General features: G+C 40.1%; 1 protein-coding gene across 1 annotated transcript in view; it reads left to right on the forward strand.

Moving 5' to 3' along the window:
* wnk1b (WNK lysine deficient protein kinase 1b) overlaps positions 1 to 26,186 on the forward strand; it is a 100,815-nt gene that overhangs the window by 44,957 nt on the left and 29,672 nt on the right. Inside the window, 14 exon segments of the mRNA XM_038738390.1 lie at positions 2,360 to 2,532; positions 8,466 to 8,686; positions 9,827 to 9,984; positions 14,603 to 14,691; positions 15,117 to 15,256; positions 15,495 to 15,574; positions 15,781 to 16,005; positions 16,321 to 16,390; positions 17,072 to 17,199; positions 17,202 to 17,294; positions 19,267 to 19,572; positions 21,108 to 22,523; positions 25,096 to 25,188; positions 26,108 to 26,179. Of these exon segments, the coding sequence (XP_038594318.1) occupies positions 2,360 to 2,532; positions 8,466 to 8,686; positions 9,827 to 9,984; positions 14,603 to 14,691; positions 15,117 to 15,256; positions 15,495 to 15,574; positions 15,781 to 16,005; positions 16,321 to 16,390; positions 17,072 to 17,199; positions 17,202 to 17,294; positions 19,267 to 19,572; positions 21,108 to 22,523; positions 25,096 to 25,188; positions 26,108 to 26,179 (3,264 nt within the window).

A 26,186-nucleotide genomic window follows, 5' to 3' on the forward strand; every position in this document is an offset into this window, starting at 1 on the left:
CACCATGAACGATTGATGCTATGCTTTTGGTTCGTCTCAGATGGTTTGCACTAATGCAGTGGATGCTTTGTTTTTTTCATTTGTAATTCAATTGAAGTACTAAAAAACAATGCTGTACTGATTCACATTTCATTTGTCTGTGCTTGATTTAGAACATACATACATACAAACCCCTAACAGAATTGGAGGCAAGGTGCCACTCATTGGACCTCTTCTTAAAACTGGTTGCCATGGTGATAATCCTGATACTGTTGCCGGGAGTAGGTGTCTAACCTCCAACGTCTGATCTTGCATCACCTTAAAAATACTGTTGCGTCTTTAAATGCAACTTGAAAATAAAACTGACAATTTGTTTTGCTGTCTTTCTGAGTTTGTCTGCAGACCAAGCTGTCTGTTCGCCTGCATGTAATTTCATCCTCTAAAAGGGTCACAGACATTGTCATGAGCACAAAATTCAGTTTGTTGCAGGTTAATTGAAACATCACTTTTGATACTTGTTTTAATCTCTGGTGCAAGCTACTTGTAACTGCAGGTTATCTTGTGACAACGTGAACATACATGACCTGATAACCATTATAATCTTGAAACGTAACTATGTAACTACTAGAGTCACACAGGAAGCAACCATATATGGGCTTACATCCTCATCCCCTGTTTCTTTTTGGGGCAGTGATGTTCTGAATGTGTTGGCGACAACTATAAACACATACACACGCTTTAACTAAAACATGATACACAAGCCCCACAAACAATCTGCAGCAGAACTAATTGTTTAAAGGCACAAAATGAATGCCTATTAATGCATTTATTTTTAGCTTTTCTTCTTTTGTAATAAAAGCTTACATGTAAGTTGAATGCATGACACCTTTTACACACATGTTGTACAAATGAACACACACATGCACACACACACTACTTTACGAGGTCTGACCCGCCCACACTGCCCTTTGCATCTGTGTTTATTGAGGTATCAGTGGTAGAGCTGGAATGCCCATTAAACTCTGTGTGTATGTAGGGCTCTTCTGAGAAGCTAGTCCTCCACAGGATGGAAGAATGTTGAACGTAACTGTAGCTTGTTTTGGTCAAGCTCTCACTTGGTAACCACGACCACTACTAATAAAGACTCAGTTATAGCTTGGCGTCTGTGTTAGAGACTATGATGCACATCCAAACAACAAAACTATGAGGGACACAAGAAGTGGGATCTGTTACCTGAAGATTTGATGTGCATTTCAGGAAAGAATTGGGGGTGTTTATTGGGGAGAAGCCAGTGAGGGATCATGTCATCACTCACATAGAGGGCGGTGGTATTTGAGCATGTTACACCCTCCTGGTGGAGTGAAAGGCCTGTTTGTATCAGAGGAGAAACGCAGCTTACAACCTTACCCACTGTTAACTCTCGGGGAGTGACCACAGGATCAGAATAAAGGGGGAAATATGTAAGATTAAAAACACACACTAGTAGCTTACCTAATTTGGCCTCCTATGTAAAGTCACATCAGTTCATTTACAATTCACTTTTAGAAACTAGTTTGTCACAAATTACCTGTCAGAGAAATGAAGCATGTACTGCACTAATTAAAAAAGACACATCAAAATACAGCCTCGTACTCACTCTAAGGGATGTTTGTGGCTTCTTTGAGTTGAAAGGATGAAAGAGCCGTCTACTATTTTATCCATATCCACATCCTTTTCTCTAGTGAACTTGAATGGAATGTGGCACCATTTTCCTCTGATAGTACCAGGTTTCATATTATCTACAGTTGTATTTTAGTGGCATCAATATCATGGGCAATATTTTTTATTTTGGTTTTCGGTCACACCAGTGAAAAACACAAAAAACAAATGGGTGCGCACTTCTGTATTGCATTTATTTCAAACAGTGCTTTTGTTGTCGGAGCATTGACATTCTGAATTAATACTTAATAGTACAATGTCTCCAAGAAACACGTCCCGTGCCATGACAGGTGCATGGCCAGCTGCCCTTCCGCTTAAAATGTATTATTGGGTGCATCTAAATCATTTTCTGGTGCAGCTAAATTAAAAGGTTAGGCACACCTGTTCCACCAATGTAAAAAGTTAGTTCCTGTAGATATAAAATCATTCCATGGTTTTATGTTTTCTAAGCATTAATTATTTCTCCGCTCATTTCTCTTCTTTACCTAACTTGTTTCTTTTCCACCCCTCAAACCCTCTTTCCTCTTAATTTGATTCACTCACCATAATAGTGCTGTACTATTAATACATTGTGTTCTTTTTGTGTAAATACTTATTTCCTCTAGATTTCAGATGAACAATCTTTCCTTAGTTTTTATATACTGTATGTATGACTAATTTTCCTCTTCTCTCCTGGGTGAAGGATCGCAAGCTGTCCAAGTCAGAGCGTCAGCGCTTCAAAGAGGAGGCCGGGATGTTGAAGGGTCTCCAGCATCCTAACATTGTCCGCTTCTATGACTCCTGGGAGGGACCATGCAAAGGAAAGAAATGTATTGTTCTGGTGACTGAGCTAATGACATCTGGGACCCTTAAAACGTGAGTACATGAGAGAGAAAATACATTTTTCCAATATGTCAATTTAGTGACCTTGGTCGGGGGAAAACTGCATTTAGCAACCCAAAAGGAGTACTTTCTTTTCTGTAGTTTCTACCACTACCACTTCAGGTGACTTTAAAGTGTGAAACACAACTGCAAAAAAAATACACTGCTAATTGTTTCAAAAATGAACAAAAAATAGTTCAAAGTAAAGATGTTCAAATGTCAAGAGAAAACACACACACACTCTTAACCACCTCTTTTCCCCTTTCCTACTGATCATTATAGATATCATTATATATCATTACAGATCATGACTCACCTCAAGTTTTTTGTTGAAATGTAGAAATTACACACACACACACACACCTGTATCATTTTTCCTGTCAAACCAGTATGCAGTTTTTCCTCTATTTTCAACTGTTCAAATGGCCTTTCACTATGATGTCGTGAGAAGGATTTCCGTGCTGTATGTGTTTGTGTGTATGTTATGGACAGTATTTATATGACCATCTATGTACGTATGTTCCAGAATAAGGTCTCCTCATCCGATTGTATCATCTAACACACAAAATAATCATAGAAAGACTCCTTTCTGTGTGTGACAAACTGTGTATCTGCGGTTAGCATGTCAAAACTTTATTGCTGCCTGAGAGGAAATTCTTTATGAATGTCAGTCTCTCCCCTCAATCTCTGCTCCCCTCCCTAAAAATTCACTGTAGAGAATTGATGCATCTGTGGCTGTCATTGTCCATGCTATAACCGCATGCCTGTTTGTATAGATTAGATGTGTGTCTGTGGACGCAAATGTGATTGTTGGGCTCCTGACACAATGAAAGGCTAAAAGTGGGGTGTGTGGCACACAGCGTGCCAGTGCAGTGCTTCGCGGGACATTGGCCCACCTGCCAGCTGCTGCTTCTGCTGCAGATTCCTGTCATTCCTGACAGGGGTGGGGGTGGTGGGGGGGCAGACAGAGGGAGAGGTTGACGGATGACCAGACTGATGTACAGTTTTAGGAAGTGACAGAAAGAGGAAGAGAGAAAGTCAAACAGTCTGATAAGCTCATAGGCGGATAGATGCACAGATAGTCTGAACAATAGACAAGTAAATAACTAGATATCCAGTTTCAATACAGCTTGTGAATGACAAACTAATCAACCACCTGTGACCACAGAGTGAGGATATTAATCCAGCAGCACAGTCCTACAAAGGACAGTAGCGCCCTCCACTGGAAGACTGAAAAAGCTTCACAAATTTGTTAGCAAATGCAGAAGCAGAACAGATGCTCTCCATTCTGCATCTACCTGGCATGTTTCACACATAACAGTAAAATGAAGGAAGTTTAAAAAAGGGTTCTGTTTCCCGAACCTTTCTGACACTTTCCACTGATTACTACTATATGAGGATTATACATAAATATACATATAAGATCTTGGACAAAATGAGTCACCAGAATGCAAAAGCCTAATGTTAAGAAGAGCAAGTATAAAAATGGGTCTTCATGTGTCTTATTTTGACAAACAAAGTTCCAGTACCCAAAACTATTCAGTGTACTACCAAGACTTAGAAAACCAGAAAACATTCACATTTGAAAAGCTGGTACCAGTAGCAACTTGGCATTTTGCTTAAAATAATCACTTAAATGTTTAGTCGACTAATCAAATCTTTTAGCTCTACATAATATATGCAGGAAGTTAAGTCTTCTCACATGCATGTATGTTTTTAAGGATGTGTAATGCATGCATGTACATATATGAACAGGATCAAGGCTGCACAGGGATTTGGCTGTTGTCCAATGAAGACTCAGAAAGGAGAGGGGATTGTTGTACTCTGAAGTGGTGGAAAAATAAAGAGAGATGATGAGTGGGAGGAATGATAGGGAAGGAGGGAGATGGTGAGGATGGAAATACTGACCAGTGTTGGTTCAGGGTATTAGAGACCCCTTATCTTTGTGTCGCCAGGGGTGTGTGTGAGATAGAGAAAGAGGCACAGAGGTGTTTCTGCTGCTGCACATGTGTGTCTGTGTAAAGATCAAACTGTGTCTGATGTTTATCTGTTCACATATGTGTACTGTGTATGTACTGTTCACATACTGTATATACACATATGTCTGCATATTTCTGGTATATGTGTTGAAAAGAGGGCATGGTTGAGCGTGTGTGTGTGTGTGTGTGTGTGTGATGCTTTGTGCAGTGTCACTCCAGCAACACATGCCACAGGGTTTAACTTCTCTGTCAACACTGTTCTGACTTCAGAAAGGGAGAGAAAGAAAGTAGAGGAGACAGGCGAGGGAGAGGAGGGCGGGTAGGTAAAGGGAAGAAAGGTATAGACTGAGGAAAGGAAGAAGAGACTGCTTCTTAAAAGATATGTGAGAAGAAGAAATAAAAACAACTTAGAGATTGAATGTGAGGGAATGGAGGTGGAGGTGAGGAAGAGGGGGAGGCTTTGAAAGTTTTTAGTGTATACACAGTAATTCAGATGTACATGTTAAGGTAGGTTCCTTAAAAAGTCCCTAAAAGATTTGTTTCATTGTCTGTTAATGTGTTCCGTGCCCTGAAGGCAAACTGCCAATGAAAATACATGCATCTGCCCTGATGATTTGGTCTAAAAAATTCCTCTGTTTAACCTCTAAAGACACAGGAAAATGGTTAGAACTGGTTATAAGAGAAAATCTAATCTTTTAACGTAAGGAGAGACACTTCACTGTGTAATTTATTATTCTTATTGTTAGAAGTACTTAATTGTTGTGTGTATTAACATTTCATGGGTTCTGCAGTGATATATGGTAACATGTATAAATAAAACCACTTTTTCAACGCTTTTATGATGAAGCTTCTGTCAACTTATGATGCTATGACTAGGGATGAAGCTATTTTTACAGGTAAAGTAGGGATGCATCAATCTGACTTTTTCAGTACAGATATCAATACCAATATCTGGGCTTTGGGTATTGGCCTATGCTGAGTACCAATCCGATACCAGTGTAAAATTAATAAGCTGTATTCCTCACTGTGAGGAAGCTACTGGGAGTCATTCTTTTGTGTGTAAGGCAATATCAGACTTGACTTAAACATCACTTCCTAACTTTGGAAATCAAAAATGCTACGTTAGCTCTCCTGGAAAAATGTTCACGTCTACTGTCGCACGGCTGACGCATCCTGTAGTATGCATTTGGTTGAACTGAATAGATCGTCCCCATATATCGTCCCCTTTGTCATCGATACTCGATCCAGCTGTCTGAGTCAGTGTCGGGCCAATTTCAGTAGTGCATCAGTGCATCCCTAAGATAAAAAGGCGTATGCAGCTCAAATGCTGAATTAACAGTGAATTAAGCAACAATTCTCCCCCTCCAGTTTATCATTTGCTGCTTTTCTTTATTTTATGAGGAATAATGGATGTAGTCTACTCTGGTAAAGACACAGGGTCACAATAAAGTCACTGGAGCTTCTACCAGCAGCCTAGATCTGGTCGAGGCAGCGTGTCTGTGATGAGTCCAGAGTTGTCTGAACGGCTCCTTGTCAGTTAAGACAGATTTGCAGTTGCTGCATTGTTAGAGCAGCTGCTGCCACTCGTGCGTAAGTGGAGCTGCCAGTGATGCTGGAGCCAGACTCACTGATGCTGCTCCGGGTTAGCTGTCTGGACCAGGAGGCTACATCACTGTGCGGTTCAAGTTTAAAGCTTGGACATTGACTTACTTGCAGTAAATCGAATCTGTATGCTGTGATTCAGTGAAATTAGCAGATACCAGCAGAATCAAACAATACATAAAGATGACGAGTCTTGGAATGGTTACCATGCGTCCCGTGTCTGGTCTTCACTCTGTACTTGAATTTAGCTGAAGAGAGAAAGGCAGAAGTCTCCAGCTGACAATAGAAAATGGGGAAACACTTTGCTTGGAATTCAAACATTGATTTTAAATTAGCTTATCAAGAGTGACAGGCAAATGGATTTTGAATGAGTTCCCAAAGCTCTTAAAGAGAACTTTTGACAGAAGCCTTTTTAATTGAATAATTGCATCTAATTGAATCGATAAAAACAGAAATGATCTTTAAATTATCTGACTGAAAGTGAAAGAGATGTTAAGTCTGGAATGCTGTCGTGCAGCTGACTGAAATAAATATCACACAGTAAAATGCTGAAACGGTATGAAAAGTTCATATCACAATTATAATCACCAAAATGATATCAGGTTATTAGTATTATCGCGGTATTGTTAAAATGTGCTGAGAATGTTCAGAAAGTACTGAAACCATTTCATCAAGTTTTATATTGAAAACCACAAATAAAATTAGCAGCACTGTGTACTTTTTGTTTGCATTAAAATAATAACAGCCAATACCTTATGTAAAAATATGAAAACCATATCAAATGTGCATTAACATTAAAGATGTTATATGTAATGACCCCATGAACAATTTACATAAATGCAAATTAGTCATAAGTAAACAGTGATAGTACATACAGAGTAATCTTGTATAGGAGTCTCTAAAGTTACTACTGCCGGATTTTAAATGAACAAAATATGTTGGTTGGGTGACTGAACTATATAACGTGTAGCACAATGCATAGAGATTGCAGACAAACGACACATGTAGCAGCAGAACAACTCAGTTTAAAAGCTATTAGCAAAACTAGACTGACAAACCATGGCATTTTCCCCCCATTCTTAAGTCCCCACATTGTGCAGAAAAAAATGTACTTACCCTGCATTCACTATAAAAAAGAAGATGGTGGTGATGAAGATGACTCAAATGATTGACGCTGCATGCTGCGCCTGCGTCATGCTGGACAGTATTTACCGCATGTTTTTCCAAACGCAGTAATCAAACACTGTTTTAATCATTATTAAAATTCAAATACTAACCATTGGGGATTTTACTTATTTAACACTAAACCGGTAACCGTTTCACCCCTAGTAAAATTCCTGTCCTGGTCTCCCTGTCATCCTGTGGGGTTTCTGTCAGTTTTCTCCCACATTCCAAAGACACGCAAACCACCTGGACTGGAGGCTCCAGATCACCCGCAGGTGTGGATCAGTTAGCTCTGTGATGGCCTGAGGATTTCCACCCAGTGTATGCTGGGATAGGTTCCAGACTCTCATAACTCTTCAGAAGGAAGTGGTTAAAAACAGACAGCTCCCACTTAGAAACCACCTTTAAAATTTCTCTTATAATGTGCATTAACATGGCTGCTATTAGAAGTTGCTAAAATGTGTGATTTACATGAAGTTGTCATATGGCCAAATAGACTAAAGACAGAGTTCATGCGTTCTGGCTGTTCCTTGACTTTGCATCTGTCATTCTTGTTGTCTTGAATCTAGCTCTTTCAGACATATGTGAATCCAGATTAAAATATCTGTCTGTCTCAGTATTCCAATGGCAATTTGGCACGCAAGCAATTTCCGTCTCTAACCATGCAGACACCAGATTGTCTGTCAGTGACTGCCTGTCTTTTTTTGTTTTGTTTTTGAGGGCACATTCGTGTTTGTGAATATTTATGATGTATGTCTTTAAGCTGGAATTATCAGACAGTAATCCACTTTGGTTGTGTAAGCTTTCATCTTTAATTGAAGCATTATCCGTATTTCCGTGGCTCTTATCTGGTTGTCGTCTGCCTCTCCATGACTTGCTTTGGAATAATTAATGGTTTTCAGTGTCCTGCAATAATATTACTGTGGAATACATTCAAAACAGTTCAAGTGTCATCTGAGTGCCCCTCAACCTCAATACAATGATTCTGATACATCTGAGCATGTGAGATTTCAGATGTGTTGTAGTAGTACAATGACTTTTCAAGAGGAAGGTAGTTGGCAGTTATGTCGGACAAAGGCCACTTGAATGTTATGTTGAACCTGCCGCTTACTGTATATTTTGGTACACTTAATCTTGCTTTGTTTAATGACATGCTGTCTTATGCGTTTCTTTGTCCTGCAGCTACCTGAAGCGCTTCAAGGTGATGAAAATCAAGGTCCTGCGTTCGTGGTGCAGACAGATCCTCAAAGGCCTTCACTTCCTGCACACCAGAGCTCCACCCATTATTCACAGAGACCTGAAATGTGACAACATCTTTATCACGGGGCCCACAGGCTCGGTAAAGATTGGGGACCTGGGTTTAGCCACGCTGAAGAGGGCCTCCTTTGCTAAGAGTGTCATCGGTAGGAAAAATGCATACACAGAGCCGCTGAAGACGCACATTCCTTATCTTTTGCATGCATGCATACTGTCGTCTCTGTAGTCAGACTTAAATTTGTATATCAGAATGAAATGTTTAGATTTGTGAAGGTGGAGAAAGTGAAACCCGTGAGATCGTTTCCGTGAGTTTGCCAATAACCGCTTCACACGCATGTCCACGCACACTGTCTCGTATAAGCACAACCACAAACACGGACACTTTCTGTGCACCTACACATGCCTACTGTAGATTAATTTTACTGCTTCTAAAATGTCTGGTTGTGAATGCAAACCACAGGTATTTGGAAAGTGAAATACACACCACTCAGTCTGCTAGTAAGCTAGGATTAAGCTATCTGGAAATGTGATGGCTGCAAACACATACAACAAAGATACACCCCAAACACACATACCCTCCGTATAATACACACTTAAACTTATGTGGAGTGAAGAGTGTCTGCTGTGTTACATACATACACTTAGCTGCCGCTCAGTAGTCCAGTTGTGTAGTTGACCACAGGTATTCTGTGGTTCGCATAGTCACTTGAGGCAAGAATTATATGCTTTGTAAATCTCACAGCTGCTTTGTAGTAATTAGGCAGACCTCAAGTATTTGGACACTTGCAGAAATCCACAAACACACACACATGTATGAATGAGCATGTACACACACACACACACACACACACACACACACACACAACAGGGCTATTATGTGGTATCAGTAAGTGAGTTTGTAAGAAAGATTTTCCAAGCTGTGTGTTTAGAGATCCTCTTCTACTTGCCATAACCATTTTAGTGTTGCATAACTGACTGAGCCAGTTAGTGTTTTTTAGCCATGGCGTTTATTTACATCTCATGGTGCAGATACAGTATATTGTGTTGTCTTGTCAAAATCTGATCAGCGAAATACTGTTGTGAGCAATGCACAGAGAGTGAGAAATATACAAATATTATTCACACAATTGAGACAAAACAGTCAATGTGGAGCAGTCATCATATACAGAATTACTCTACAGTACTACAGTGTTTCTCAGAGGGATATTTGGTCAGTGTGTTATATTAAAAAAAAACTTGACTGAGAGATGGAATAGCTCATTTTTGTTTCCTCTCCTTTTCATCAGGAACCCCAGAGTTCATGGCTCCAGAGATGTATGAGGAGAAGTATGATGAATCTGTAGATGTCTACGCATTCGGGATGTGTATGCTGGAGATGGCTACCTCAGAGTACCCCTACTCTGAATGTCAAAATGCTGCCCAGATCTATAGGCGGGTTACTAGTGTAAGTCTGCATTTCCTGTACAGTATGGCTTTTAAATGACTCAGATGCGAATGACAATGCAGTGACATTCATGTGCTGTATCAACCAGCCTTGTCTGTCTTTTTTTGTCTCTAGTCTCACCACCGGCTCTCTCTGCCACTCCCCACATACTTGTTTACTGACTGTAGTAATAAGTTTGGCATGAGCTGTAAGAAATCCAGTCATATGACTGTGTTTTTGTACTAATTAGTCTCTCGCTTATTCTCCCTCCCTCCCCACCTCTCACTCTTGCTCTGTCTTGTATTGGCCTTGAGCAAGGCACTTTAACCCTGGAGCTTCTCAGAGATTAGTAAAAGAGTAAAAGCAGAGCACCAAGAGACAGTTTTGAGGCAAATATCTTGAATGAAAACAAAAAATTAATTTAATTTCTTTACTATTACCAAAGGTTTTACACTGGCTTGATATGAGGGGAAAATAAGTATGTTTTGGTGCTCTGAAACGTTGCACAGGGTCTGTCGACCACATCCTCACAAAAACATCAGAGTGAATTTCCATTATTTTTAGTGGATCTATTAATTGACTGATAAAAAGACCATTGCATCATCCCTTTTGATTAAAAAAGCACCTAGAGAACTTTTTTTTTGGTAACATTTGCTAAAATTGAGATGACGGTTGGTTAGAAACACTGTGGAGGAAAAACTGAGACAGAGACTGAAACATAGACAGAGAGGACGACAGATGCTATCAGAGGCTGTTTTAACTTGAGTGCTGCTGAGGTCATCACACGCACACAAATACAGGCAGATGAGCGCCGTCTCCCTCCTTTCCTCACGGGAAAGCTTTGTTAAAGCTGACAGTGACGGTTAATGGACCAGAGGAATTTACTAGAAACTCTCTCTCTCTCTCTCTCTCTCTCTCTCTCTCTCTCTCTCTCTCTCTCTCTCTCTCTATCCTCCATCGGTCCCTCCATTATCGCTCTGTTCTTTCTGAATTCCTCTTAACACATCTTTTATTTCAGTTCACTTTAAGCTTTATTGGAAACAATAAAATTATTGTTATGTCGCCAAAGCAACAGTGCAAATCAGAAAAGATGCGCAAACATGTGTGCACTTTTTAATTTACTTAAATAAAGTAAAATAAAGTTTTTGCAAAACCTAAAGGAGTATTTCTACCAGTATACCAAAATATCTTGCTAGTAATACTACAGAAATGCAGTGCTGTTTGTAGCCCTCAGCTAAAACAAGTCCCTCTGTCACCTCTGGTGAAGTCTAACATTAAAATTTTATGGTAACTTTAGACACACACTGGCAGCCTTTAACGCGTGTACCAAAAATAAAAACAGATGTGTTTTATTTTCTATTTCACTTACAGTATTTTAGATAATATTTGTGAAGCTTCATGTGCAGAAATTCAGACAGTATACTTCAATCCACATGTCTGTCTGGCCCTCTGCCTGTCCTTTCCCTCCTCTTACTCACACAAAACTGATCAAATTGTATCTGATTATCGTTGTGACCTCAGCCTTTGGGTTCACTGTGTGTGTGTGTGTGTGTGTGTGTGTGTGTTTGAGTTATAACTAAACAGCAGTAATCTCATAAACTGAAAGCGAGAGGGCATTCAGCAAAACAGTCAAACAACCAACTTCAGTTGTCTGTATTTGTTATTGTCACACACAACCTTGTGACAACCACAGGGTGCCTCAGTCACCTGCTTCCTTTCATTTCACTGCCTAATCCATCCTTACAGCTTTTCACCCTCCAATTCTTCTGTCAGTCCTCACTAAGTTAGAAACCTCAATTAACCCATGAGGTGTTGAAACTGTAACTTTAGAAAATAAAAAAATAGCCTTACTGCCTCCTTTCACTAGCATTTTATTGTAGATGGGTTATTAAGCTTATTAAGACAGGTCACAAACAGGTTGAGTCTTTCAGGATGTTTGGCAGTTCTTTTCTTTGTCTATTGTGCCAATTCTGAACATTACCCAGGTATTTTCTTTTCACTTTGGTCATCTCTGTATAGATATCAGGCACTTGCATCGTCACCAGCTGAATCTGAATTTGAATTTCCAGCCTGATCTGTCAGTTGGACCCCAAAGAAACTGACGCTTGGCACAGTGGCTCCCACATTGGTAGTTGGGTCCCTTTTTAAAGGGTTGCGGGAGAAAAAATCTGATGGGTCATGAGACAATCAAAAGGGATAGGAAAGCAGATCAAATCATCATGCTTTACAAAATTATATTTATTTGCATTTTTTCAAACAAAACTTAGAAAAAACACACTTTGGTTGTTCAGGTAATTTACATTTGTGGCATTTAGCAGATGCTCTTGTCCAAAGCGACTTCAAAAATCACTTTGGTGATGTCAATGGTGAACTATTCAAGCACTCATAATTGCTAGGATAGCCATTGCTGGTAGACAGCAATCATAGCTAGGTTAAGATGCTACACAGTGCTAAGTATTATTTTTAAGAGCCAGGAAGTACAAACATACAAGTTTTTTCAGGTCATAACTTATAGACATATGGAACCCATGACAAGGGGTCACACTTAGACATTGCTTCATCTTAGGGGGTCACAAGGTTGGGAACCACTGGCCTAGCATGTGCAACAAAGGAAATACACTCACATGAACATTTTGCCATATATACAGTCAATTATTTTCACATCAATATGTCACTCTTAAAATCCGTTTAGGATCATAATGTGCACCCTATTTAATTTTGATAAACTTCATACAGGTTGGAAGCTCTTTCGATTATTTTGTATGACTCTAAGGTCCTGCCTTGTGGTCATACATGTTGTTGATGTACTTAGTGGAACATTCCTGAACTCCAGTCAGGCTTGTTGAACTGAAATCTTGCTTTCTCCATCTCTCTCTCTCTTTCCTTTAGCCTCCCTTCTTCTGTCAGACTTAATGCCATTACTTCCTCCATCAGTCTTAACATTGTTTGGCCTAGGAATCTGTGCGTGTGTGTGTGTGTGTTTGTGTGTGTGTGTGTGTGTGTGTGTGTGTGTGTGAGTGTGTGTGTGTGTGGGGGGGGGATTGTTATGTAATGTTGAACTGGGGGGGTTGCAAGACAGAAACAGGCCAAGAAAGTAAAGAGAGAAAGGAGGAAGGGAAGACGGGGCTGGAGGAAAAGAGCAGAAGGAGGTGGTTGTCTGCTGGCACAAACAGGTTGAGATAAACAGTCAGTTTTTCTGTCTGTTTGCAACCAGTTTAGTCTGAAAACTGTCTGTCAAGTAGGCCATTAGTCTACTTGTCTTAGTACCTTCTAGGTAAGTTACCTACCCTTTTATTTAAAATCTTAAACCTGTCATGTAACTCATAGTAACAGTTTTTAAGAGGTTTTTGTTGCATCAAATCTGGACTCATCTTTGTGAGTCACTTTGTGTTTGATGTGTTATATGTGATATGAGGAAAATGACATGCGTTACAAAAAGTTTTCATCTATGTTAATTATATTTCATTATCTGTTTCTAATAACTGCTTTTCAGGTGGGCACAACTGAGCTAGGAGATTTTACACAGAACAACTAAATGCATTCAACTGATTACATGATTGCCCAGAACTTTTTTTGGCATTATTATACACTGTAGCATTCTCCCTACCAGCATAATGACAAATGGAAAAAACTAAGCTTGCTACCTTTTTATTTATTCAGAATTTAGCTTCAGCTCCCCTGTTGCTTGTCTTTGCTTCAGTCTCTTTTTTTGTTCCTCCATTAGCAGCATATGAACGAATGGGCTGGTCATTAAGATGCCTTTTGGCTGTTGTGTTGGGCTTCTGAATAGTATCTAAAACTTTGATGGGCCTTTAGCGGTTCCTTGTTCTTAGTGCCCAAAACAAGTTTATTACTATACTATACTGTACTACCATTTTTCCCTTGTATCACCAAACACTAAAATCCTACATTGTGCTGTATCATGTTGTCTTGTTTGCTTTTTTCTGGACCCAGGCTTTCCAGTGTGGCCTTTTTCTAATATTAGGCCTCAGAAGTGCTTTTTCTTAGTGCCAAACTTCTGAATGGGTCCTTGCTGATTCTTTTTATTAGTGTTATCCATCAAAATGTGCTCCAGTTCTCTTAATTGGTTCTGAGAATTAACCCCGCACGGTCTCTCTTACTGTAGGACCGCTGTCTGTCAAATGGCAAAATGTTCTATTTGCATTTTTTCATTATAGTTACAGATTGGGTATTTCATAGATAGTACAGTTAATCCTGCTGTACATAAAATGGATTTAACAGTTAAGTGTTGTTTCATATTTCTATTTTATTTTCTCATTTAATTTGTCCTGTTTTCCATTTTCCAATTCTGAAGGATAATTTTATGACGCATCACATACAGATGCAAAACAAAAACATTGGTCTGTTTTCTTGAACAAAATGAAGTGGTTTAGCGTTAAGAGATTCAGAGAATGAATGTATGGTCAGTATGTATGTACGGTATGTTTGTGTGTGTATTGAAAGATTGCAGTAGAGAGTACATCTCATCTACATCAGTGCGAAACACCACATGTGCTTTTGCTTTTCTTACACTCCAGCAAATGTATTTACCGTTGTGTGTTAGTGTGTGTGATCTTCTGCTTGTCTTTCACTAAAAGGTTCTTCGTCTTCACTGCTCTTGTTTTTTTTATGTGTGCAGGGAGTGAAGCCTGCCAGTTTTGACAAGGTAGCCATTCCTGAGGTGAAGGAAATTATAGATTGCTGCATCAGAACAAACAAGGATGAGAGGTGAGGCGCACGCACGCACACACACACGCACGCACACACACATACACACACAGACTATCAATATCTAGTGATATCTTTTGGATTTGGGGATTTTAGAAGAAGTCAAAGATCACAATATCACTACTCTACATCCAATAAGGTTTACAGGCAAAATCACCCTCTTTTTTAAATCCTGTTTTGATTCACGGCTTCTTGGTCATAAACAACAAGTCCTCTGTTCCCAGTCTCTGCCCATGCTGTGGGTGTGCCAAAGCGTTCATGTGTACTGCTTTAGAAAGAAAGTTAGGTTAGCTAAAGCTTACCGATAAATAGAAAACCATGTTTGTTCTATTTACTTAGCAGAGACCAGCTCAAAAGGCATTGCTGGTAGTATCAAGAAGCAAATCCTCTCTTACCTATCTATTTTTTTTGTCTTGTTCCTCTAGGTATGCTATAAAGATCCTGTTGAACCATGCGTTCTTTCAGGAAGACACGGGGGTCAGGGTTGAACTGGCAGAGGAGGATGATGGGGAAATGATTGCCATCAAACTCTGGCTCAGGATAGATGATGTCAAGAAGCTCAAAGGCAAGGAATACTTTAATATTTTCATCAAATTTAAATGTTTTGCATATGTCTTAGCATCCTTAGCTGTTGTAAAATACCCATAAACACATACTTTTAAGCAAATATTAACATGTTGCAGGTTTTCTTAGCTGCCCAAAAATCACCATTTAGCTGTTGAAAAATCAAAGCACTACTACTAATTACTCCCAAGAAAACAGAGGGGCAGCTGCCTGACCAGCCATTTGTAACTTGTTTGCAGGCAAATACAAAGACAACGAAGCCATCGAATTCTCCTTTGACCTGAACAAAGACGTCCCAGAAGATGTGGCCCAGGAAATGGTATGTATAGTGGACAGGTGGGGGTAGGGAAGGAATGGATTTCAGAGAGAATGGACAGAAAGGATAAATATTGTATAGAAAGAACTAGATGGTAAGAAAAGATGGAAAGGAGGAGATTAAGGTTTGAAATAATGATTGGAAGGGTTGGGGTGTTTGGGCATGTTTTGTTAAAAAGAGTATCTGTGTGACTCCACAAAACTCCCCAGGTTGAGTCTGGCTACGTTGCTGAGGGTGACCATAAGACCATGGCCAAGGCTATCAAGGACCGCGTGTCTCTGATCCGGAGGAAGAGAGAACAGAGGCAGCAGGTACGAGAGGAACAGGAGAAGAGAAAACTGGAGACTCAACAACAACAACAACAACAACAGCAACAACAGCAACAGCAACAACAGCAGCAGCAGCAAGAGTCACTCAAACCTTTACACACACAGGTTTGTCAGCTAGTTTAATGTTTATAAGATCAAACGGTTTTTCGTTTGTTAGTATATCAGCCTTTAAGTACTTTTGTACTTAAGTTGTATATTTGTAATATAGATTGCTTGTTGAACAGACTGATCAGGAGATGTATTTTATGTTTTAAGTTCGTATGAAAACATATCCAAGTACATGGGTATTGCAAATGATTTGCAATACGCATTCGTCACACAAGAAGTCTTTACCATTAATGTTCAATGCCATTTCCACCTAGCTGTCCGTCAGTTGTTACTTTTCCTTTTAGTTTGACCCCTGTGTTTGTGTGTCTGCAGGCAGAGACAGAGGAGACGGAAATGGAGCAACAGCAGCGTCACTATCAGCAGACCAGCATCTCACACACATGTAAGACAAACTACAAATAGTAGATACAGACGATATCGTAGTGCGCCGCATTGCCACATATATTTCAGCCTGCTAAGGTCCTTGAACACTTTCATTTATTTTCTCCTTATTTATAAAAAATATTTTGCATGCATACTTTGATAAGATTATTTCAATGCTTTTAAACATAAACCTACTTGTTTTTTCAAGAAACATATTCATATTTTAAGCATTTATAATGTGTTGATTTAAGTTTTCTGTATGGGGACATAAAGACGTCTGGCAAATGCTGGCTGGGGAGACTGTAAACCGGGGGCAGCCATTGTTGATTTACCTTTCAAATGTGGCACACAATTTACAGTCCTCCTATTGTAAACTGAAAGTTTACTGGAACTATTAATTATTTCTTCCTGTTATTGTATGCTATTGTAGTTGTTCATAAATTGTCGTGCCCTTTAAAAACAACTTGTGTCCTCCCCTGTGGCCCATCCATTTATTCAAACAGCAGAAATATTACGTGTGTGTGTGTATATATATATATGTGTGTGTGTGTGTGTGTGTGTGTGTGTGTGTATATATACATGGAGTGCAAAAAAAAGATTATTCCTGGAATTTATTAGACAATATAGAGATGTAGTAGAATTGGCAGATGTCTGATCTGATCTCTTAACACGTCTCTCTCTGTCTCTCTCTCTCCCTCAGCTGAAGGAGGTTTAGACAGCGGCACAGGTTCTTCAGTTTTCTCCTCAGACTCCCCCCACTTGGGTCAGCTGGCCATGACGTACATCTGCCCCCCTTCCAGCCAGCCCCCTTCCCAGCCCCAACCCCCTACCCCTCCTCCCAGCCCCCCTCCCAGCCTCAAACCCCCTACCCCTCTGCTAACCCACAGCAGCACCCAGGCTACGCCCAGCCGTCGCAGTCAATGGTGAGTGGCGATGTCATCCAAATTAGACAATTACGCATGTGTAGGTTTCTCTTGCACTTGTGAGGGCTAGGTCATGTTTGACACATCTGTGAGTGACGTTGAAAATTATCAGTTTGAAGTGAGCACCGCATTGTGTTTTGGAGTGGGAGTGAGTTGGAATGATGTTTGCAGTGTTAGTGAGTAGGCTGATGATTGCTTGGGTGTGCGTTAAACTAAATACACAAGAGTGTGTTGTTGATGTTTTTTTATTTATTTGGAGATGATCCCCTCTGACCTGGAGAAGCTGAGTACTAGAAGCTATTTAATTTTTTCTTGCCCGCTCAGAGAAAGCAACACATTTACCAAACAAAACACAGTGCGTTTGTCTAAGTTTATGAAGTATTGGCCAACAATCAGTCAATTAATAACACACTCCAATATTTATCAGTCAGCTTATATCAAATACCCAGTCTATTCTCAGCCACTTAGTTGGCCAGCAGGCGAGTAATCCACATAGTCAGCCAACCACTTACTTACATAATGTGTCAGTGAATCATTCATTTTCTGTTGTATTTCATGTTAGAAGCCTACCAGATGTTATGCATTCCTCTTTTCCTCAATCTTGCCATTTTATCAGCAATATACCTCTTTCTATCTTCTTCCGTCAATCCTCCATTCTTCTGCATTTTCGTTTTATTTTTGTAATGCTCCATCATCTACACATCTACTTGTTGTATATGTTGTTTATTCAGTTACTATTGTTTTTGTTATAATTGTTATGCTGTATATTTATTTGTTTTAATATTTTAAAACTTGTTCAAGTCATTCTTTATTCACATTACATGACATTTCATTCATATTGAATACTGATGAATTGTAAATCTTCACATTGTAGACTGAGCAGGTTTCTACTTCTCTCTTAAGACCCAGGATTTTATTTAGCTTCCTTCACTCACTCAGGGAATGTTTGCTGAACATACTTGCTGTTTTTACCATAATCCTCAATTGATGACCTTTTAGCAGCCTTACAGCAACCAGCAGGGCACCGTATAAGTACTTACTAAAGAGAGGGGAGCATTTCTTGTTTAATTTCCCACCCTAGACTTTTCCATCTGCTGACCTTTTGGAAACTAATGTTGTTGTCTGACTTCCAGTTTACCAGCACCTCCACTGACTGGTTTATTTCCGCTGGATAGTCAGGGATGTCGATTTGCATGCTGATTGAATAATTTAATGATGGTTCTGGCTTATTTTGAGGTCTGTCTTTGAAGGGACATAACATTTCTCAGTAGGCTTATTTCCTCTTCAATAGTAATTTCTTGGAGCCAACGGACTCTGTGTAGATAAACAGACTTAATGACAGACTTATACCAACTACCTAATTGAATATCTTGAATGATCCTTCTCTCCTTTTATGTAATATTGGGTTTAGTTTTATATTTTGTTTTAAATTGACTTTTCTTTTCTTTTTGTTTTTTTGTCTTTTATTTGTCTTTCCTACAGTTGTTCCCAAGTAAATTTTAATTTCTTTGTGTTGTTGGGCAGTTTGTGTTGTTAGATATTCTTAACAGTATGATGCAGAACATGTAAAGGTTTTGCTCCATTCAGAAATTTGCTGATGAACAAAATAGGAACTCCTGCAAAGTCACTGGTGCAGTGATTTTTCCTTTACAGATTGAGATTTTCTCCAAATCCTTAATAATTTAGGAACTGTAATCTTTCTTGTTTAAGTAAGTTCTAATTATGGAAATAATGTCAAGTATTTGTTTATGTAAAACTAACTTTAATGTCACTTTTTTGGGAACTTTTTTCATCAGATAATTTATTTTGTTTTGTGTATTCTTTACTTAATTTTAATACGTGTGTCCTGTGGTTGTGTATTTAATTTGTCTGTTGTTTTCTATGTTCAGGTACTTTTTGTGTGTTTTAATTTCTTTATGTTTGTTTTTCATGGTGGCCCCACCCTCTTCCATCACCCCTCCCTGGTTTACAGCCTGAGTTGCGCCGTCGTCGAAATCGTAGCATGTCTGTTTGCGTCCCCCCCTCCTCCTACTCCTTTTCCCATGTTCTCCGGCCCCTGGCCGTTCCTCCAAAGCAGCCCTCCACCCCTCCTCCAGGCCCGTTCTCCTCATCCTCTTACACCATCACCTCCCCCTGCATGCCTCTCACAGCTGAGAGGGACACATTCGCTGGGCGCCTCTCCCAGGCCCTGGAGACAGTCCTGCCCCTTCAGTCTGCCTCCTCTCTGCCCAGGGCCAGGCAGCGGAGGGCCAGCCTACCTGCTCTGTTCTCCACCCCTGTAGGTTCACAATCTCAATCCCCAGGGGCCACAGTGGTGGGGAGGACCAGTGAGGAAGGGAGAGAGAAAATTGAGGGAAATGGGCTGTGCAGGTGTCTGAAAGTAGAGTAGTACAACTGCTAAAACATGTTTTTTTTGTATTTATAGAGGAGTGCCCAATGTCGCTGTGTATGAAATCCTATGACAATGAGGATCAATGTCAATGAAACAGCTTGTATTGCTCATTCTGATATGGCACAAATTTGTACACCTTTGTACAGCCAAACTAGAAAAGCCTAAACAACTTTATTTTCTAATTAATATTAAGTGCAAGTTGATATGTACACTTGCTCAAAAAAATCTTGAAGTAGTTTAGTACCACTGCAGCATTCCCAGACTCCTTTACTGAATATTGATAAGTGTACAACTATACATTGGCTTGAAATCTAATTGTGCAATATTTAATCAATAGAAAAATGCTACACCTCTATTGAAATTCAAGGCATTTTAAGTGGCACTTTTATCTAAGAATATAAATTAGTATGACCTCAGTGTTTGTTCAAACTTTCAGACCCTGCTGTGAGTCTGTTATTCTACTTATCCACCTTTCATTAATTCTCTCTTTCTCCCTCTATTAGACCACCGTTTGTTCATATTAAATACAGATTGACTGACTTGAGCTTTATTTTTGCTCTATGATACTAATGTCTAATATCATGTGCATCTGCCATCAGGAAAACTTCTCAGCTGACAGACAAAATTGTTTTTTTGTGTTTTGGGGCGTTGGTGCCCTTATTAGACAGCGGACTGTAGAGAGATGACAGGAAATGAGGGGAGAGAAAGGTGCCGAATGACATGCAGCCAAGGTTGTAGCTCATTGTGGCTGCCGTAACCCCTAGGCCAACCCCTAAACATTTTAACTTTACACACAAAACAACATACCTTGTCTAGATAGTATAGTGTTTTACGGGACAATCCTCTTGCCCCTAAAAACTGGCATTTGGCAGGGAACAATTCTTGTTCCTGGTATCCATTTCCATTTCAGAAACTACAGCACAAATTATTGTGCAATCACATGCATTTTTTCATCTTAATTGAAGTTGCAGGTTACAACTACTTACTTAGAATATTAACATTTTGCAGAGGGAAGTTCTGTAATAAAATACAAATTTCCTGAGTGCAGATTCATTGTGATATTATTGAGCTTAGAGCCAGCATTTGGCCTTTCTTTTTTCTGTATTTACAGCCCCACTGCAAACTTCTTCTCTCTTGTCTTGTGCTGTACCAGTCTGTCACTTGGTCTGTCTCCCTGTTTTACTGCAGCTTTGTGTCTTTACATTACCTGTTCACTTCATCTCATCACTCCTTTTTACAGTCTGTCGGTTTTCTGTTCTATCTTAACCACATATTCTCTCTCCACACTAGAAACAAAATATGTTCCTTTTTTTCTGTACTGAAATGATGCTCTTGATACACTATTTTCTCCATTTCATGTGCCCCTTGCTCTCTCATTCTCTAAATTTTATTCTTAAATCCATTGTATCTCATTGTCGCAGCAGCATTCAATGCCACATCACTACAGTGGAGGAGCAGGAGGAGGAGGAGTAGCAGGAGGGAGTATTCCCCACTCAACTCTCCCAGACCCCACTACTATTTTCTTCCCCTCCATCCCTGAGCGGCCCATTTCCTTCTCGCCTCCTCCCACTGGGCCTTCTAAGGCCTACAACACCCAGAGACGCAAGAGCACGTCGATTCTCGAGGCTCATACCCGACACTTTCAGCCTGCTTACACTCGCTATGGGAGCAGCCTGCATCCCTTTTCTGGGATGGAAGGTGTTGAGACCCCCTCTCTCTTCATGGTAAATCCCAGTTTTGCTGCAGCTGCTCAAAGACTTGGTGTTGGGGAGTCGCTGCATCTCCCAGGACAGTCTGACACAAGTTACAGCTATAAAGACATGAGAGCGGAGCATGAGGAAGCAGTGAGGAGATTAAGTCTAAGTCAAGCTGCCTTATTGGACCATTATGAAGCAATGGCATATGGAGGATATCCAATGACTGCACACCAGCTTGGCTTCAGTTTTCATCAGCAGAGGCAAGCAGCAGCTGCTAGTTTGGGTTTTGATCCTGTTCCGACACCTCAACCCGGGTTCTTGCACCCACACATCATGCAGAGACTGAGTGCACACAGCCCAGTTCCTTCACCCTTACCACCCATGAGTGTGTCCACTGGTGGCTCTGTTTCTTCTTCGTCCTCTGATGGATGCTTTCCTCCACCACATCATGCTTCCTCTTCATCTTTCCCTATTTCTGCACCTCCAGTAATGACTGACACCCCACCATCAACTGGAAGTGTGTTTGAGTTCCATTTAGCTGCAGCCGCTGCTGCAGCTGCTGCTGGAGACCCAAGCCTGCTGGCATCCAGACTTTACCGGGCCCGAAGGAGCTCCATGGACCTCCCTCTAGAAGACACCGGAGCTGGATCAGGTGGTTCAGGCACGTACAGCCGTCTCCAGCCAGTTACAGAAGAGCTGTACTCATACGTCAGTCCCGAGCTCCCCTTACCTCCAGGAAGTCTTCTACTTCACCACTTGGGTTTAACCACAAAAGACAGAAGCCCAGAACCTTCTAGTGACTCTTTAGCCTCCTCTGACGCCGGGGAGTTCCAGTCACCTCCTCTCCTTCCTCCATTTGATTCCTCAGCTGCTCAGTCCATCCCTCACTCATCCTCCGCTGCGCTCTACGATTCATCCGGCGGAGTGTTTTCCATAGATCCCCAAGGACATCCACCCTCCATGCCTAGCTTTCTACCTCCCACTCCATCCTCCGAGCTCCAGCTTGGGGGAACATCATCTACTCAGCTGGAGTCTCTGATCCAGAATGCCTGGGCCCGGCATGGCGGGGTGATACCAGCCCAACCCGATATGACATACCATGAGTCCTTGCTGGCCATGCAGGCCGCTAACCCCACTCTGGTACTGAGTTTAGACTTTAAAAACACCCCTGGGTCAATTACTGGCTGAGATTACATAAGTTGCTTTTTTAGCAAAGATCCACAGCCAGCTCTTGATATATTGTAACTGCCATATTATAGTTTTCAATGCTCTTTTTTTCTTGCTTGACTGCAAATTGTCAACATCTCATAGGTTGACAATTTCTAATCTATTGCCATAGACCTCTAACATTGTGAAGGCAATTATTACAATTATTTTTTTACGATCTTGCGCGCTTTAGGCCATTTGTAATTGTAAAACAAAAAAGTATTATTTAGAGAAGATAAATAGAAGATAATGTAATCTACTAAGTACAGTGAATTCTTCTATGAAAAGCAACTGAATTAACTCACAATAGTAATTTGACCCAGAGGCCGGTATACCAATCCCTGTCTTTTTTTTTCACCCTACCAAACCAGGAGACCCAGCTGATGCTTACTTGTCATCATGTAGTCTTTGTGATTTTAATCCCCTCCAGTCATATCAACAGAGTGCGTCTCATGGTCTGCCTTCAAAATGTCTCACATTGTACATTCCCTGACAGTGTTTGCTTATAGAAGACAGGATCAGGAGCATACCTTTAGTCAGCACTGCTTCAGTAAGCATTTAAATAAGGTCATGAGCCACAGCACATCTGTGTCCAACATAAGAGTCAGTATTGTTAGTCAAGTTATTAGTCAAACCATAATTTTAAAAGCAACATTCAGAAGGTAGTCTTTGAGACAAACTCTGGTGTACAAGCCTTACAGTCTGAGCCCTCTTCCTTTCTGTGTTTTTGTTGTATATTTAATTTATTTGTCACTATCAGTAAGTAATATTTTGTCTGTATGTTCATATATGAATGTATATGAGAAATGTGTGTTTGTGGCGGTATACTGCATGTATGGTATACTTGAATTTTTGCTCATACAAATCCAAAGTCCATTTGGGCCTAAGACCACATTAACTAACTATGTAAAAACTTTATGCTAGACACCTGCACATTGAATAGTATGCAGTGAATCTATGAAAATTATTGAAGTGTGATAAAGCTGAGAGACTTTGATGATTTGTACGGACAAACACACAGAAACATACAACAAAACCAAGGGGGCTTAGACAAACCAAGCCAGATAGACACTTCATTTGTATATTTTAGATTCTTTCTGTTTTGTGTTGTAATTGCTAATGACATTGGCTTTAAGTCAGTTCTTTATTATAGCATATTGTGTTTCCTACCCAGACTAGAAATCAATTTCTTACTCAAGGTTCGAAGGTTCCCTAATTTAAATTAATTTAACCCTTATAATGCTGATATTATCAGTGTCATCTTTACTTTCTTCATTATTTACTTTCTGTCTTCTCATTTCTTCTTCTTTGTGGTCTGTCATTTCGTCTGTTTTTCTTTCATGTCATTTATCTTAGGTTTTCTACCTTTCTCTGTATTTTATTTATCAGATATCTGTGCTCTAAAATTCCTTATTGTGTTTGCGTGACTGCCTATGATGTTAGAAAAAGGTAGGTAGCAGTGTGCCTGGTGCAACACACTTGTGTAAGCTCCCATCACACTTTGTGAGGGTGGGATTCCTGATAAGTAGAACGTTGTAAACAGCCTTCTAAGGGTTCAGTCAATAGAACGGTCGTACTTGTCTGTATGCTGCTGCCTTTTAGGGCTGTAGGTTATTTGAAGAATACAGAAAGGAAAGAGACATTGGCTTGATGCTCAACATAAATGTACCAGGACCGGAAATCAAATAATTTTTCCCCCATATTTAGAGCACAACAAATGTTGAGTGTAGGACAGGTAATACAGTGTCAGTGTCATGAAATCTCAAAAACCTAAACACACACTTGATTTGACTTAGAAATCTTATTCTGTAATGATCATCAAAACTTTCTGAACGTGATCGGATCGGGCAATGTGGCAAGCTCCATCAATCTGACATCTAACACATACAACTAAACGTGACTCAGGCAGGTATAAACAGGTAGTTTGACTCCTATATAAAATGTAGTAGATCCAAATGTGATGCCTGTGTTAGGATGTTTCAGGGAAAACCGCAGTTGTTAAATTTAAGTTAATTAATTCATTGAGTTTGGTGTCAGTATTCCAGCTTCTACTCTGTGCTTGATTGACATATTATCACTACCAATCATTTTGGGTCTGACCTGCATGTAAAAGAAACCCTGTACTTACACCCTGCCTAACCCCAGTATTGTGCCTGTAATGTACAGTACATGCTACACTGTAAGCTGTGTATATGCGAATATACATACAATAGCATTGCCGCATAGATCAATGTGCATACATGCTGTCTGTGTGCATCTGTGCATACACAAGAAGAAAATCTACACTAAAAACGGATCACTAGCGAGCAGCAGTACCTTGTGTTTGCACTTATGTACAGTTTCTGGTGTACAAGCTGCAAACATGTTCTGATTATTTTGTGTTCTTCTCTCTCCTTCCTGCCAATTCCCTGATTTCTCACCTCTATCCCCCCTTCTTTTCATAACCTACAACGTCGCATCTCGTCCTCTATCTTTCTGTCTGTCTTTCTCTAAATCTGTTGCTCAGCCGAAGGTTCAGGCTCCCACGTCCCAGCCCTCTCCAGGACCCCCTCTGGTCCCTGCCTCCAACCAAGCAGGTCCCCCAGGGACCCCCCAACAGGTAAGACAACTAGGAAAATGACTGAAGCAACCTAAAAATGGAAGTCACTTTTGATACAACCAAAATTTTTTCCCCCCTTCACTTCTCTTATTTCATCTCTTTTCTCATACTTTTAATACTGTATGCCCTTGGTTTCCAAACCCCATAAAGATAAAATACAGAAAATAACTCCTCCCTGTTTTTATGCTTATGCAGTAATAACTCATATGTCGGCTTTCTCTTTTAAGTCATTGCTTTGAGGAAACCACTCCCACAGAGCTGGCACTGTCTGCAGTAAAACCACAGTCTTTCTGAATGAGTGTGTTACCCCCAGCACAAACCACTGCTATGAACTAATTGCAGCCTTAAACTTATTTGACTGAGCATAAAATTGAATGTTAATCGGAGAGCAAATATTTCCTGTCAGAAAAATATCAGAATACTTCATTATTTGAACTAGCAACAGCCATTCCACCATAATTACACTCATGTTCATAGTAAGCATTGAATATTGCATTTACATTTTGCAGAATATTCTGTTTGCTAATTCTCATTTTATAAGGCAAGGCAAATTTATTTGTATAGCACATTTTGACAACAAGACAATTCATAGTGCTTTACATAAAACATGATACAACATTGTAAGAGTGCTGTCACATGTTTAATATCTCATTTAGAAGGGTATAATATTTAACTGAATTTAAGAGACCAAGCATTATTCATGCAATTTTTGTTTCGCATAACCAGGATTTGAGTTTGTCCAGGTTATTATAAGCAGGAGTTGACTGTGAACTGCAATGGCTTAAAGTATCAAACCTAAAAAGGATATGTGTGTGTGTGTGTGTGTGTGTGTGTAAATGTTTACATTTCTATATTTAGTAATATTCTCTCTCCTTTCCTCTCACACTATGTCTGTTTCTCCCACTGTCTTTCTTTCCAGGTTTCATCTAGTCAGAGTAGTACATCTCTTCAAAGCCCCACACATACATCTATGCCGCAGGCGTCTGCACAGGTACGCA

Source organism: Micropterus salmoides, unplaced genomic scaffold (assembly GCF_014851395.1).
Source record: "Micropterus salmoides isolate LMB-PRFRI ecotype aquatic unplaced genomic scaffold, ASM1485139v1 Ms_hic_scaffold_23, whole genome shotgun sequence".
NCBI classification, from domain to species: Eukaryota; Metazoa; Chordata; class Actinopteri; order Centrarchiformes; family Centrarchidae; genus Micropterus; species Micropterus salmoides.